The sequence below is a fragment of the Lepus europaeus genome, chromosome 1 (genome assembly GCF_033115175.1).
Source record: "Lepus europaeus isolate LE1 chromosome 1, mLepTim1.pri, whole genome shotgun sequence".
Taxonomy (NCBI): Eukaryota; Metazoa; Chordata; class Mammalia; order Lagomorpha; family Leporidae; genus Lepus; species Lepus europaeus.
This window is the reverse complement of record NC_084827.1, coordinates 49,178,107-49,193,385: the sequence shown is the minus strand read 5'-3', so window position 1 is coordinate 49,193,385 and position 15,279 is coordinate 49,178,107. Positions and strand designations below refer to the sequence as shown.

At 41.7% G+C, this 15,279-nt stretch overlaps 1 protein-coding gene across 1 annotated transcript in view; it reads left to right on the top strand.

Annotated features, from left to right (window-relative positions):
• The first annotated feature begins 1,039 nt into the window (after nt 1-1,039).
• PNPLA8 (patatin like phospholipase domain containing 8) overlaps nt 1,040-15,279 on the top strand; it is a 52,263-nt gene continuing 38,023 nt past the window's right edge. Inside the window, exons 1-2 of the mRNA XM_062176666.1 lie at nt 1,040-2,118; nt 2,267-2,416. Of these exons, the coding sequence (XP_062032650.1) occupies nt 1,048-2,118; nt 2,267-2,416 (1,221 nt within the window). The 5' untranslated portion in view covers nt 1,040-1,047. The remainder of the gene's footprint in view (nt 2,119-2,266; nt 2,417-15,279) is intronic.

Sequence of the window (15,279 nt, the reverse complement as noted above, 5' to 3'; positions counted from 1 at the left end):
TATTCGTTCTTAGTAGTATTTGTTCTTTTACATTGTGGTTATGAACTCCTTTTATGGTAGAGGCTGTAAGTAGTTTCTTCTAGTTGGCCTTCTTTGATTTAATGGGCACTTATTAGCAGAGAGTAAAACCTTCACATGGCTGTCTCTGGCTCTAGACTGCAAGGAAGTTCCTTAGTGTCTGTGTCTTTGTGGTGTCAGTGTTAGTACCATGACTGAGTATTCAGTAATTGGTTTGCAGTCTTAAGTATAACACTTGACCCTATCTTTAAAGAACTTACAAGTCTGGCCTGCATTGTGGCACAGTGTAAGCTGCTGCCTTTGACACCAGCATCCTAGATGGCGTTGGTTACAGTTCTGCAGCTCTACTTCCAATCCAGCTCACTGCTAATACACCTGAGAAAAGCAGCAGAAGATGGCCCCAGTGCTTGGGCCCCTGCCACCCATGTGGGAGACTGGTATGGAGCTCCAGGCTCCTGGCTTCAGCCTCTCCCAGCCCTGGCCGTTGCAACCGTTTGGGATGTGAACCATTGAACTGAAGATCTCTCTCTCTCTCTTTCAGTCTGTTCCTCTCCCCCTCTCTCTGTAACTCTGCCTTTCAAATAAGTAAATTTTTTAAGAAAAACTTAAAAGTCTAGTGTACACTGACTTGTCAAGAATTTAACAATGAGGAAGAAAAAAAACCACATATCTTAATTGCAAATTAAATTAGGTATTATGTGAAAACTTAGCATTTGGGCAGCTTTCCTAGATTACTTCTTTCCCTAAACATCCTACTACTCAATTTCTCTTTTCAATGACTTTTACATTGAAAGTTGAATTATATTCTGTTGGTTTAAAAATGGATTCTATGTCAACCATATAGAAATTGCTGAGTTTAGTTGAGGGTTTGCATATTTTGTATTATACCCAATTTCAATTTAAACTTGAATCCTAATTTCTTTTTTTCTTGCTGTTTCAGGTAAGACCATGAATTGTGTCGTTTCTTAAATGAAGCATTCAGGAATGAAGTGAGAGAATGTCATTTAGAAAATAGGTGATTTTTAAGTTATGTCTATTAATTTGACTCTAGATATATGTATTTACCTCCTTAGTAATGCAAGAAATCTTTGTGGGAAGCATAGAAGCAAGCAGCTGCACCTTGTGTGCTCACCTAGTCATTATTGGAAGATAAGGCACGTCAGTCTACAGGGAGGTTTACATCCACACAAAGCAAGATGTAAATGGACCAAAAGTGAAACACATGCTTGCAGTAAGCATTATTATTCTCCAAGCAACCATGGTTTACATATTGGAATCTTGAAACTTAGCACATCTGCTCCCAAGGGACTTACAAAAGTGAGCATTCGTATGTCCCGCATTAAAAGTACTTTGAACTCTGTTTCAAAGGCTGTTTTTGGTAGTCAGAATGAAATGATTTCACGTTTGGCTCAATTTAAACCAAGTTTTCGAATATTAAGAAAAGTGTCCGATAGTGGCTGGCTGAAACAGGAAAACATTAAACAAGCCATCAGATCTCTGAAAAAATACAGTGACAAGTCTACAGAAAAGAGTCCCGTCCCAGAAGAGAGAAATCACATTATAGATAAAGAAGACGACATAGGTAAACAAAGCCTTTTTCATTATACGGGTAATATAACCACAAAATTTGGAGAGTCGTTTTACTTCTTATCAAACCATATTAATTCCTACTTCAAACGTGCGGAAAAAATGTCTCAAGACAAGGAAAACAGTCATTTCCAGGAGAAATCAGAACTTGAAGGTAAAAAGGTTGAATCAGAAGGGAAGTCCAGTTCTCTGGATCCTGGCATCCTAATGAGCCAGGCTGATAAGCCAGACCTCAAGTCTTCTGCAGGTACCGTGGACAAGGCCGCAAGTCCCAGCGGGACACCTGAGAGTCTTCCCATTTCTACTAAGCAGAGTATTGCTAACTTTCTTTCTCGCCCCACTGAAGGTGTACAGGCTTTAGTAGGTGGTTATATCGGTGGTCTTGTCCCCAAATTAAAGTACGATTCCAAGAGTCAGGCAGAAGAACAGGAGGAGCCTGCTAAGAGCGAGCCAGCTGGCAGCAAAGACAAAACTGTGGAGGAGAAAAAGCACCTGTCTCTTCAAAGAGAAAAGGCAAGTTGCTACTACTCAGTGTGCTCTCAAGTTGTATACACTTTTTGTCGAATTTGTAAGTTTCATTTCCTAATGGGACCTAAGAAGTCTTAACCACTTGTTGAAGCAGTTTGTGTTCCAATCACACATGTTTAATATATCTTTCTAGATTATTGCAAGAGTGAGTATTGATAACAGAACGCGGGCATTAGTTCAGGCCCTAAGAAGAACAGCTGACCCAAAGCTCTGCATTACGAGGGTGGAAGAGCTGACTTTTCATCTTCTGGAGTTTCCTGAAGGAAAAGGCGTGGCTGTCAAGGTAATTTCTAATTTATGTAACCTTGTTTTGTCTTGGAATAAAAATACTAATAAGCCTTCTAAAATGAAGAAGACAATACCTCTCTTTTTTTCAATCTGAGTTTTTTGGTGGTTTTAATGTTATATGCCAGGATTATATATTCAGTAATCGCTCCATTTGTTCAGTGATATACATTATGCTTATCAATCCTGTTTATTCTGCTGTTAGTGCAGATATCTATACTTTGAGATTAAATATTAATGAAACAGAAAATAAATGTCAGCCTATTAGTTTGTCAGCTACCAAATATTCTATATATGCAGTATAGCTATTTGTACTATGTAACTAATCTTTTTTTTAAAAGATTTATTTATTATTTATTTGAAAGGCAGAGTTACAGAGAGAGGGAGAGACAGAGGAAGAGATCTTCAATCCACTGGTTCACTCCTCAAACGGCCATAGTGGCTTCTGCTGGGCCAGACTGAAGCCAGTAAATTCTTCTGTTTCTCCCACCTGGGTGCAGGGACCCAAGCACTGGGCCATCTTCTGCTGCTTTCCCAGGCCATAGCAGGGAGCTGGATTAGAAATTGAGCAGCTGAGACTCAAACTGTGTCCATCGTTACAGGTAGTGGCTCTACACACTGTGCCACGATACCAGCTCTGTAACTACTCTTAAAGAGAAATCATTCATATGTAAAGTCATTGCTGGTTTTTAGTTCATGATCTTTTAATGACCTTATTGATAATTAAAAATTGGTGTTAATACTACATCAAACAAATAGCTTTTCTTTGCCTTGTTTTAAAAAAGATAGGGAGCAAGGCTGGCACTGTGGCACAGTGGGTTAAAGCTCCAACCTGCAGCGCCGGCATCCCATATGGGCGCCAGTTCCAGTCCCGGCTGCTCCTCTTCTGACTGAGATTTCTGCTATGGCCTGGGAAAGCAGTAGAAGATGGCCCAACTCCTTGGTCCCCTGCACCCCCGTGGGAGACCTGGAAGCTCCTGGCTCCTGGCTCCAGATCAGCTCAGCTCTGGCCGTTGCAATCATTGGAGAGTGAACCAGCAAATGGAAGACCTTTCTCTGTCTCTCTCTGGCTCTACCTCTCTCTGCAACTCTTTTTCAAATAAATAAAATAATTCTTTTTTTAAAAAAGGCAGCATAATTTAGATTTATTTAAATAGTATTTCAGGAGAAATGCTATAAAATGTGACAAATGTAGTTGAAGTTTTTGTATATAACGGTACTATTAAGATAATTTGTGATAGTTAACAAATAATTTGAAAATATCACATGGTGTGTTAAATGGTTAAAACTCTATTCAGTATCCATGAGTGCTTATTTTAGCCATCCCTTCAGAAAAGTATGTTAATTTAGTTCACATTTATTCCACTTTTTGACAGTCACTTTTGTTGAGCAATTATTTGTCTTTGAATAATGTATACTCAAAGAGTTTTATATTCTGTAATGCATATATTATTTTTAGTATTTTATAGTCATAAAATTTGGGATTATCTTTTATATTTAGTAGTTTATTCCCTAAAAGAGAACTTATAAATTCATATGTAATAATGGATTATGTAATACTTTGTTACATACTGAAAGCAGAAACCTAAAATAGAACGGCATACTCTACTATCTCATTTGGGCTGCTTTAACAAAATATCTTGGACTGGGTCATTTATAAACCTTGGGAATTTATTTCTGGAGCTGGTGTTGTAGGGCAGCAGATATCCCATATTGGAGCACTGGTTTAAGTCCTGGCTGTTCTGTTTCTGATATAGTTCTCTGCTAATGTGCCAGGGAAGGCAGTGGAGTATGGCCAAGTGCTTGGGCCCCTGCCACCCATGTGGGAAACCCTGATAGAGTTCCAGTCTCTTGGCTTTGGCCTGGCCTAGCCCTGGATGTTAAAGCCATTTGAGAAGTGAACCAGCAGATGGAAAAATTTCTCTCTTTCTCTCTCACTCTGCTATTCAAATTAAAAAAAAAAAAATCTTAAAAAAAAAAAGAAGTTATTTCTCATAGTTCTGGAGGTTCAAAGTCCATAGTTAATTAAGGCATCAGCAGATTCAGTGTTTGGTCCCATTCCTCAGAGGCAGTGGCTGCTCGTGGTTTAGTCACATGGCGGAAAGGGCAGAGCAGCTCCCTTCACGCTCTTTTACAAGGGCGCTAATTCCCTTGATTTAAGTCACCTCCCAAAAGGCCCTGCCTCTTAAGGCTATTGCATGGCTTACTAGAATCCAACCTACAAATTATAGGGGGTGACACTCAATTCAGGTCATAGCACATAATTTAAAGAACTATTTAAAAAACATTTCATGCAGGTATATAAAGTTCTGTGAAAGGCATAAACTGAACATACCTGTGTAACCTAGATGGAGAAACAGAGCATTCCCAGTGCATTAGAAGCCTCCTTTGTACCCCACTTCAGTCTGCCTAAAAGGTGGAGTTGGGGCTGGCGCCGTGGCTTAACAGGCTAATCCTCCGCCTTGCGGTGCCAGCACACCTGGTTCTAGTCCCGGTTGGGGCGCCAGATTCTATCCCGGTTGCCCCTCTTCCAGGCCAGCTCTCTGCTATGGCCCGGGAAGGCAGTGGAGGATGGCCCAAGTCCTTGGGCCCGGTACCCGCATGGGAGACCAGGAGAAGCACCTGGCTCCTGGCTTCGGATCAGCGAGATGCGCTGGCCACAGTGGCCATTGGAGGGTGAACCAACGGCAAAGGAAGACCTTTCTCTCTGTCTCTCTCACTATCCACTCTGCCTGTCAAAAAAAAAAAAAAAAAAAAAGGTGGAGATGGATGAGTTTTGCCTGTTTCTATACATTATATAAACTATTGTGTGGTTGGCTCTTTTACCCAACATGGTAATAGGAATCATTCATATTGTTGGGGGTAGTTCTAAATCATTCATTCTTACTGCTTTTGTATTTTGTGGTTGATGGTAGTTACCAGCTTTAGTCTATTAGTAATAGTCTTGCTGATTAAAATTTGAGTACTCTCTTTTGCATATCTAATCCCAAATCTAAGGATCCTCAGTACAAAGAAGAAATGTGATGCTGTAGATGTGTATGTTCAGATCAATTATGAATGAAAATCTGATGGCCGGTGCCGCGGCTCACTAGGCTAATCCTCCACCTGCGGCGCCGGTACTCCAGGTTCTAGTCCCGGTTGGGGCGCCGGTCCTGTCCTGGTTGCTCCTTTTCCAGTCCAGCTCTCTGCTGTAGCCCAAGTGCTTGGGTCCTGCACCCGCATGGGAGACCAGGAGGAAGCACCTGGCTCCTGGCTTCAGATTGGCGCAGCACGCCGGCTGTAGTGGCCATTTTGGGGGTGAACCAATGGAAGGAAGACCTTTCTCTCTGTCTCTCTCTCTCTGTCTAATTCTGCCTGTCAAAGAACAAAAAAATACCAAAATTGGGGCTGGTGCTGTGGCATAGTATGTTAAGCCCCTGCCTGTGGTGCCAGCATCCCATATGGATGCCAGTTCTAGTGCTGGCTGCTCCACTTTCAATCTAGCTCCCTGCTAGTGGCCTGGAAAAGCAGTGGAATAAGGCCCAGGTTCTTGGACCCCTACACTCACCCACGTGGGAGACCTGGAAGAAACTTTTGGCTCCTGGCTTCAGATTGGCTTAGCTCTGGCCGTTGCAGTCATTTGGAAAACCTCTCTCACTGTCTCCCTCCCTCTGTAACTCTGCTTCTCAAATAAATAAATCTTTTTCAAAAATGCTAAAATTGATTAATGTAAAACATCTATATATTTTTCTAAAGACTTATTTATTTATTTGAAATGTAGAGTTACAGAGAGTAGGAGAGAGAGAGATCTTCCATCTGCTGATTCACTCCCCAAATGGCTGCAATGACCAGGACTGGGCCAGGCTGAAGCCAGGAGCTTCATCCAAGTCTCCCACGTGGGTGCAGGGGCCCAGGGACTTGGGTCATCTTTAGCTGCTTACCCAGGAATATTATCAGGGAGCTGGGTTGGAAGTGGAGCAGTCGGGACTCAAACCGGTGCCCATATGGGATGCCGGTATTGCAGACTGCTGCTTAACCTGCTGTGCCACAGTGCTACCCCTAAAACATCTGTACTTTTTATGTGTGCAATGTATTTATGATAGCAAAATCCATAAAACTATGTGTAATACCTAATGCTCTAAAAAACCTAGCTTCTTCTTTGCTGTACTTGTGGCAGCCTCATCTAGGGGATTGTCTATGACAATTTTTCATTTTTTGATAACGAAGGTCTCTTTTCACTGTATGTTTTTTTTTTTTATTTATTTGTTTGTTTTATTTGACAGGTAAAGTTATAGACAGAGAGAGACAGAGAGAAAGGTCTTCCTTCCATTGGTTCACTCCCCAGATGGCCGCCACAGCTGGCGCTGCACCTATCCGAAGCCAGGAGCCAGGTGCTTCCTCCTGGTCTCCCATGTGGGTGCAGGGCCCAAGCACCTAGGCCATCCTGCACTGCCTTCCCGGGCCACAGCAGAGAGCTGGACTGGAAGAGGAGCAATCGGGACTAGAAACCGGTGCCCACATGGGATACCGTCACCACAGGCAGAGGATTAACCAAGTGAGCCACGGCGCCGGCCCTCACTGTATGTTTTTTTAAAAGATTTTATTTATTTATTTGAGAGGCAGAGTTAGAGAGAGAAAGAGACAGAGAGAAAGGTCTTCCATCTGCTGGTTCACTCCCCAAGTGGCTGCAACAACTGGAGCTGGACTGATCAGGAGCCAGGAGCCAGGAGCTTTTTCCCAGACTCGCACGTAGGTGCAGGGGCCCAAGCACTTGGGCCATCCTCCACTGCTTTCCCAGGCCACAAACAGAGCAGCGGGATTAGGAAGAGGAGCAGCCGGGACATGAAGGGGCACCCATGCTTAGCCTACTATGCCACAGCACTGGCCCCTCACTGTATTTTTAATTTATGAAAAAACAAAAACACCTTTTATTTCTTTTTTAAAAAAATATAATTCATGGGAAATTAGAAGAAAAGTAAAGCAAAAATTAGAAAATTAGTGTATTTCTACTCTTTTGGGTTACTAATGTAATGTAGTAGGATCTATTTGAATTTGTCAGATTAAGCTGATTTATGCTTTAGTAACAAACACAGAGTGGCGCCACGGCTCACTAGGCTAATCCTCCGCCTGCAGCACTGGCACCCAGGGTTCTAGTCCCGGTCAAGGCACTGGTTCTGTCCTGGTTGCTCCTCTTCCAGTCCAGCTCTCTGCTGTGGCCTGGGAAGGCAGTGGAGGATGGCCCAAGTGCTTGGGCCCTGCACCCGCATGGGAGACCAGGAGGAAGCACCTGACTCCTGGCTTCAGATTGGCGCAGCACACCGGCCGTAGTGGCTATCTGGGGAGCAAACCAATGCAAGGAAGACCTTTCTCTCTGTCTCTGTCTCTTTCAGTGTCTAACTCTGCCTGTCAAAAAACAAACACCACCAGAGTGTCAGTGGCTTACCACTACGGAGGTCTATTTCTCACTCTTGCACAGACAGCGCTGAGTGTGGGTGATTCTCCAGCACAGGGAACCTCCATGTGGTAGCTACTTTGATTCTGTTGCCTTTATCCCAGTACAAGGTCTCTGCCATGATTTCTATAGCAAGGTAAGAATATTTCAGCAGGAGACGCCAAAGCTTTCATCTGCTCACAACCAGTGCAGTCTTCTGTGTGCTTAGAAGGGGAAGCAATCTGGTTATTGATGAATATTAGTTCTGCCTGCCACAATATTCCTCCAGAAATTGTTCTATGCATATATATACCAAAATAAAGTCATTCAGTATATACTCTGTTATAACTTGATTCTTGAGTTTACAGCGTATACCTTTCTGTATCAGTAAGTTTTCATCTGTCCTAGACCCAGGTCAAAGATGTTCTGATTGGGTCCAAATGAGAGCCTGGTGTAGACCATACATTGTATCTGAATAGTGCTCAGATTGACTTGTAATGTAGCACAGTCCTTTACTTTCACTTTCAGAGTGACCAGTTGAAGAGACTGAGCTGGTGAATGTGCAGAATGACTCACCTGCTGGATTTACCTAGTGTTATTTGGTGTGTTCCTCTTTCCTTTTTGTTTCCTGAACAATGAAATTTAAGGGCTTGACCAATTGAACTAAACATTTTCTTGTTAGAGGGCATGTTAGATCTTGTTGTGTCTCACAATGCAGCCTATCAGGACACGTATAGTAATTGGCTGACCAGCCATTAGCAGTGCTAAGGATGACCCCTGGATTAGGGTGGTGACAGTCTGCTTTTCATCACACGGTTACACTAGAAGCATTCCATCAACCACTGATGTTATGTTAGAACTAATCGCTCTGCTAGGGTTGTAGAATGATGAATTTCTAATTCTGTCACACCTTCTGTGTTACAATTGATATTTTTGTAAAGTATGTCTTTATTTCATCAGCTGCAACTATTTGGATATTCTTAAAGACAAACAAGAAAGGCAAGAGGAATGCTTAATTTCTGTTTTTTTGTTTTTTGTTTTTTTTTTTTTTTTTTTAGTTTCATGACCATTTATTGTATATTACAATGGGAAAGGCACTGTACTGGGCCCTGAGGGAAATCCGAATGAAAGCAGGACTCAGCCTCTTCTCTCGCCTTCCCCACCTCAGCAGTGGATCCAGGCACAATAACACAAATGTTCTGCAAGGCAGTTCTAAAATAAGTACCATATTTGATGTACAATGAAACTATTATGGAAGTAGATAGAGATTCATTCAGAATGAAAAGTTTTTTAAAATATTTATTTCTTTATTTGAAAGGTAGAGTTTCAGAGAGGCAGAGGCAGAGAGAGAGGGAAGGGTCTTCTGTCCCCTGGTTCACTCCCCAAATGGCCACAACAGCCGGAGCTGGGCTGATCTGAAGCCAGGAGCCAGGAACTTCCTCCAGGTCTCCCATGTGGGAGCCGGAGCCTAAGGACTTGGGCCATCTTCTGCTTTCCTAGGCCATAGCAGAGTGCTGGATTGGAAGTGGAGCAGCCGGGACTGGAATCGGCACCCATATGGGATGCTGGCACCATACCTAACACACCACAACTCCAGCCCCCAGAATAAAATTTTTGCTTTGAAGACCATGACAACTAATTTTCCCATCTATAGCTGTCACCAAGCTGTAGAAGATGGCACTCTATGTTTCAGAAGAGAACAGGGTTCTAAATGGCTACCATCATCTCATCCCTAAGCATTGGTCTGTGTGAGTGGAGGAAGGACCACTGCAATCATAACCATGATTCACTTTCCAGACTACCGGGCGTACAAACCAGCCAACTTGTTAATTAATGTGTAAGATACAAACAGTGAAGTGCACAAATGCTCAACACAGAACTTGGTGAATTTTTGCAGTTGTGTGAGTAGTAGTGACTGAAAAATGAAATAATTAGAACTGTAGCTAACGTGCATAGAAGGAGCAGTAAGTACTTGTTCCTGTTTTTATCAGTTATCAGTTGGATAGATAAAGGGTACACCCTTGATTTCACCTGTATTTCATTGATAAAAGGAGATGAGCTTTTTTTTTTTTTCCTGTGAATTACTTGTCTGTGGCTTTTTCACTATTGAGATATGAATCATTTTTTCCTAATTTGTAAGAGCCAATGATAGGAGCCAGCACTGTGGCACAGTGGGCTAAGCCTCCACCTGCAGTGCCAGCATCCCATATGGGCCCCAGTTTAAATCCCACTTCTGATCCAGCTCTCTGCCATGGCCTGGGAAAGAAGTAGAAGATGGCCCAAGCCCTTGGACCCCTGCACCTGCGTGGGAGAACCAGAAGAAGCTCCTGGCTCCTGGCTTTGCAACAGCTCAGCACCAGCCATTGCAGCCATTTGGGGAGTGAACCAGCAGATGGAAGAACTCTCTCTGCCCCTGCCTCTCTATGACCCTGCCTTTCAAATAAATAAATAAATCTTTTTTAAAAAAAAGTCCCTTATGTATTAATGACATTCATCTGTCATGTTTTAAATAATTTCTCCCCTTTTAAATTTCTTTCAATTCACTACTTTTTAATAATTTTTGTGGATTTTCTACTATTTTCCTTTTTAATTTTGGGCTTTGATGTTATGAATTTAAGAAAACTTTCCTAACCATATTATGAAATGTGAACCCATATTTTAGTACAGAACCTAAAATATGGGTTTAGGTTCTGTACTAAAATGTGGGTTCAAATTTAATAATTCTTTTACATTTTTTTTACATTTAAATCATTAGTCATGTATAGATTTTCTTCACATATAGTATGAAACTAGAATTTAGTCTTGTTTGAAATAGTTAACCACTTCTGACCTTAGGAGTAATTCATTCATTTTATACTAGAAATAACCTTATCGTTTATTACATTTTTATGTTTTTCTTTTTTCCTATATCTCTTTAGTTCACACTCTTAATTGTATGGGAAGCCCAGTCATATTAAAATAACCATAGCAAGAGAGAAATACTAAAGTAGGAATATAAGTATTTCTAGATGGACTAATCTTTTTTCACTGATCAGTCACTGTGTTTCAGCTAGGAATTTCAGTCTTTCCTGTGAAGTTACACCTTCCATACCTGGAGCAGTATACGATGGCTTAAAATATGCTGTATTCCCTCAAATATCCACCAACTCATTCCTTACCATTAATAAGATGTTGTTTGAATTGCTGCTCCGTTGATGACCTGAATTTCTTGTATCTTTAAAATTTTTTTCATTATTTCATAGTTTTTTATAAGTTAACTGTATTTCTGTATCCCTCTTCACCCTTTAAAAGAAATACTGAATTGGTCACAAGTTTGAAGAGCGAGGGCACCTCAAGCTCATTTGTGTGTCATTTGGGTTTTAAAGTTTTTTTAAAAATACCCAGAAAAGTGGGTATACAGCTCTATGATTTTTCACAAAATATTTATACTCAAATAACCACCACCTAGAATAAGAAGCGAAATGTTACCAGCACTACAAACATTACCTCTAGAAAGATTGACCAGTTTTCCTGGATACTGGCAATATAGATTAGTTTGCACCTCTTTTTGCGTGTTATATAAAAGGAATGATGCAGCATGTGCTCTGTTTTTTCCACTCAGTGTGATGCTTGTGAAATATCTTATGTTGTTGGGTGTGGTTGCAGAACATCCATTTATGTTGTGGTCTATTCTATAATGTTAATTGACCATAATGACATTATGCATTCTGCTGATGGGCATCAGGATAATATCTGGCATAGGGCTGTTTAGGAATAGTGCTTCTAGAATGTGTCTTGGGGCCGGCGCTGTGGCACAGTGAGTGAAAGCTGCCACCAGGGTGCCAGTTTAAATCCTGGCTGCCCCACTTCTGATCCAGCTCCCTGCTAATGGTCTGGGAAAGCAGCGGAGGATGGCCCAAGTGTTTGGGTGCCTGTTCCTACTTGGGAGACCCAGAAGAGTCTCCTGGCTCTTGGCTCCTAGCTTTGGATAGGCCCAGCTCTGGCCGTTGTAACCATTTAAGGAGTGAATCAGTGGATGAAAGATCCTCTCTCTGTCTCCCTCTTTCTCTGTAATTCTGACTTATAAATAAATAATAATAAATACAAATGAGTGAATCTTAGAATGTTTCTTTTGGAAAACATTTGTCTTCTTTCTTTGGGGTTTTTACCTAAAAACTATTATTATTGGTCATAGAGTGTTTATATTTTCATTTGTAGTAGATATTGCCAGATGGTTTTATGAAGTTCTTTTTTTTAAAGATTTATTTATTTATTTGAAAATCAGATTTACACAAAGAAAGAAGGAGAGGCAGAGAGAGAGAGGTCTTCCATCCACTGGTTCACTCCCCAATTGGCTGCAACGGCCGGAGCTGAGCTGATCCGAAGCCAGGAGCCAGGAGCTTCTTCCAGGTCTCCCACGTGGATACAGGGGCCCAAGGACTTGGGCCATCTTCTGATTTCCCAGGCTGGTAGCATTGAGCTGGATCAGAAGTGGAATAGCTGGGACTTGAACCAAATGCCCATATGGGATGCCAGCACTGCAGGCCAGGGCGTTAATCCACTGTGCCACAGCGCCGGCCCCTAAAACATTTTCAATATGACTGCCTTGCACATCATTCATTGGATTTACTTTGTTGAATATTTCATATATATGTGATGTTTTGGGATGGTGACTTTATTTTCATTTTAATATCTTTTACTGGTAATTCTAATATGAGGATAACCTTGGTCTTTAATCATTTATATTGGTTTCATATGCATTATTTGTTTTTTTTCTGGATGCTGGACATTGTAAGTAAAAAAATAACATAGGACCCAGATTATATCAGGTGATTTCTTTTTCCATTGAGCTTATTTGTCCCTTGGCTTGGCATATATAGTGGGACACTGATGAACATGATTTAAGGATTAGAGGTGAAGCAAGGCTGGGTAACAATTTAGGTTAGACCCGTAGTTTGCCCTTTTTTTTTTTTTTTTTTTTTTTTTTTTAAGATTTACTTGTTTATTTGAAAGGCAGAGTTACAGAGAGGCAGAGAGAAAAAGAGGTCTTTCATCCTCTGTTTCACTCCCCAAATGGCTACAACAGCCAGAGCTGAACTGATCTGAAGCCAGGAGCTTCTTCCAGGTCTCCCACGCCGGTACATGGGCCCAAGTCTTTGGGCTGTCCTCCACTGCTTTTCCTAAGCCATATCAGAGAGCTGGACCAGAAGTGGAGCAGCCAGGACTCGCTCACATGGGATGTCGGCCCTGCAGGCGGCAGCCCTATCCGCTACTCCCCAGTTTGCTCTATTTGCCCTGTTGTTAAGGTCTCTTCCTCCAAGACTTTCAGATGAGAACCTGAAATAATCACTACCAAAAATCCTTTTGAGTCCTGAAATCTTAGGAATATAAAAAAAAAACTTCTGATTTTCAGAGGTCTTGATTCAGTTGTTGTGGTTGGTTTTTGTTTGTTTTAATTTGAAAGACAGAGGGAGAGGGAGAGGGGGAGAGAGAGATAGTCCATATGTTTGTTCATTCCCCAAAAGGCTGCAGCTGCCAGGGCTGGGCTAGGCTGAAGCCAGGATCTTTAACCCACTCTCCCACATGGGTGCAGGGGCCCACTGACTTGAGCTATCCTCCACTGCTTTCCCAGAGGCGTTAGCTGGGAGCTGGATCAGAAGTGGAGCCACTGAGGCCTGAACTGTGACCATATAGGATGCAGGATTATAGGTGGTGGCTTAGCCTCCCGCACTACAACTTTGGCCCCCAGTTTAGCTTTTTAGCCTCCCACATCTCAAACTTCAGAATCTAGAGGGAAATCAGCCATGTGATTAAAGCCCAGCTGATTTGCAGTTTTGTGACTCCAGACCATGAAACTCTGCTGGCTTCTGTGTCCTCCATTCATGGCCCTCTGAACCAAGCCCAGTTTTTTCATCCTTTACTTCTTCCCAAATTAGCAAATGCCCATGGGAAGTAAAGCTATAGTTCATCAGCTTACTTCTAAGTAATTATCCCTTCTGCAGATTGTTACCCCCCCTTCTCATTGCTTCGGCAACTCTGTGATGCCTTCACCAGATGGTGCTTTTCTAGTATTTTATCACGATTTTCTGGTTAGTGGCATAAGCATTGATCTCAAACAAATTGTTCCATCCTAATGGGAAATGAAGAATTTATGTTTCCATCCCCCATTGTTTAAGTTCATCTAGTGAGACCGTGGAGCTCAACAACTGATCATAACTATATATATATATATATATATATATATATATATATATAAGGAATTTAGAATAATAGTATTGTAGATTTGATCAGAAAAAAAAAGTTATGCATTAGAACATTAGAAAATTATTTGGTTTGCTAAAGGTTACACAGCAGAAGCATAGCTGTCACTCAACTACCACTCCCTTAAACCTGCAGTACTAAAGTGCTTCTGGGTATGGAAGCCAAGAATCTTTGAGGAGCTTCCCATAAAACACGACAAGACTTAAACGTTTGCCTTTGATCAGCAATATGAAGTTGAATGTTTAAAATTTTGAATTCCTGGGTATAAACTAATTGTTTAATTGTAATGGTTAATTTTTACTCTTTCTCTCTATTATATTAATTAATGTTTGTTAATATTCCACTGTGAGGGTCCCTTGTATATCACGTGAAATGTATGCAAGCTGGTTTTTTCCCTTTAATTTTTTTTCAAAGATTTATTTGGGGGCTGGCACTATGGCATAGTTGGTAAAGCTATGGCCAGTTCAGATTCGGCTGTTTCATTTCTTTTCCAGCTCTCTGCTATGACTAGGGAAAACAGTAGAAGATGGCCCAGGTGCTTGGGACCTGCACCCGTGTGCTAGCGTAGGAGACCTGGAAGAAGCTCCTGGCTACTGGCTTCAGATCAGCCCAGCTCTGGCCATTGTGGCCATTTGGGGAGTGAACCAGTGGATGGAAGATCTCTTCTGTGCCTCTGCCTCTGCCTCTTTGTAACTCTGCCTTTCAAATGGATAATTTTTTTAAAAAAATGTTATTTATTTATTTGAAAGGTAGAGCTACACAAAGAGAGAGAGAGAGAGGGAGAGAGAGATGGAGAAAGAGAGTTGGAGAGAGAGAGAGAGATTGGGTCTTGCATCTGCTGGTTCACTCCCCAAATGGCCACAATGGCTGGGGTTGAGCCAGACCAAAGCTAGGAGTCAGGAGTTTCTTCCAGATCTCCCACAGGGGTACAGGGACCCAAACAATTAGGCTATCCTCTGCTGCTTCTCCATGCTCATTAGTAGGGAGCTGGATTGCAAATGGAGCAGATGGATATTGAGCTGGTCTGGAGTATGTGATGGCAGCATCACAGGTGGCCGCTTTACCCACTATGCCACAACACTGACCCCTTTTCTTTACTTTTAATAGTAGTTTAATTTCCAATAATTATTATGAAGCACTTCCATCCTGGTAACTTTAGGATTTGGGCAAAATTATGTGTAAAATTTATTACATTGTCTCAGTGCTATGTA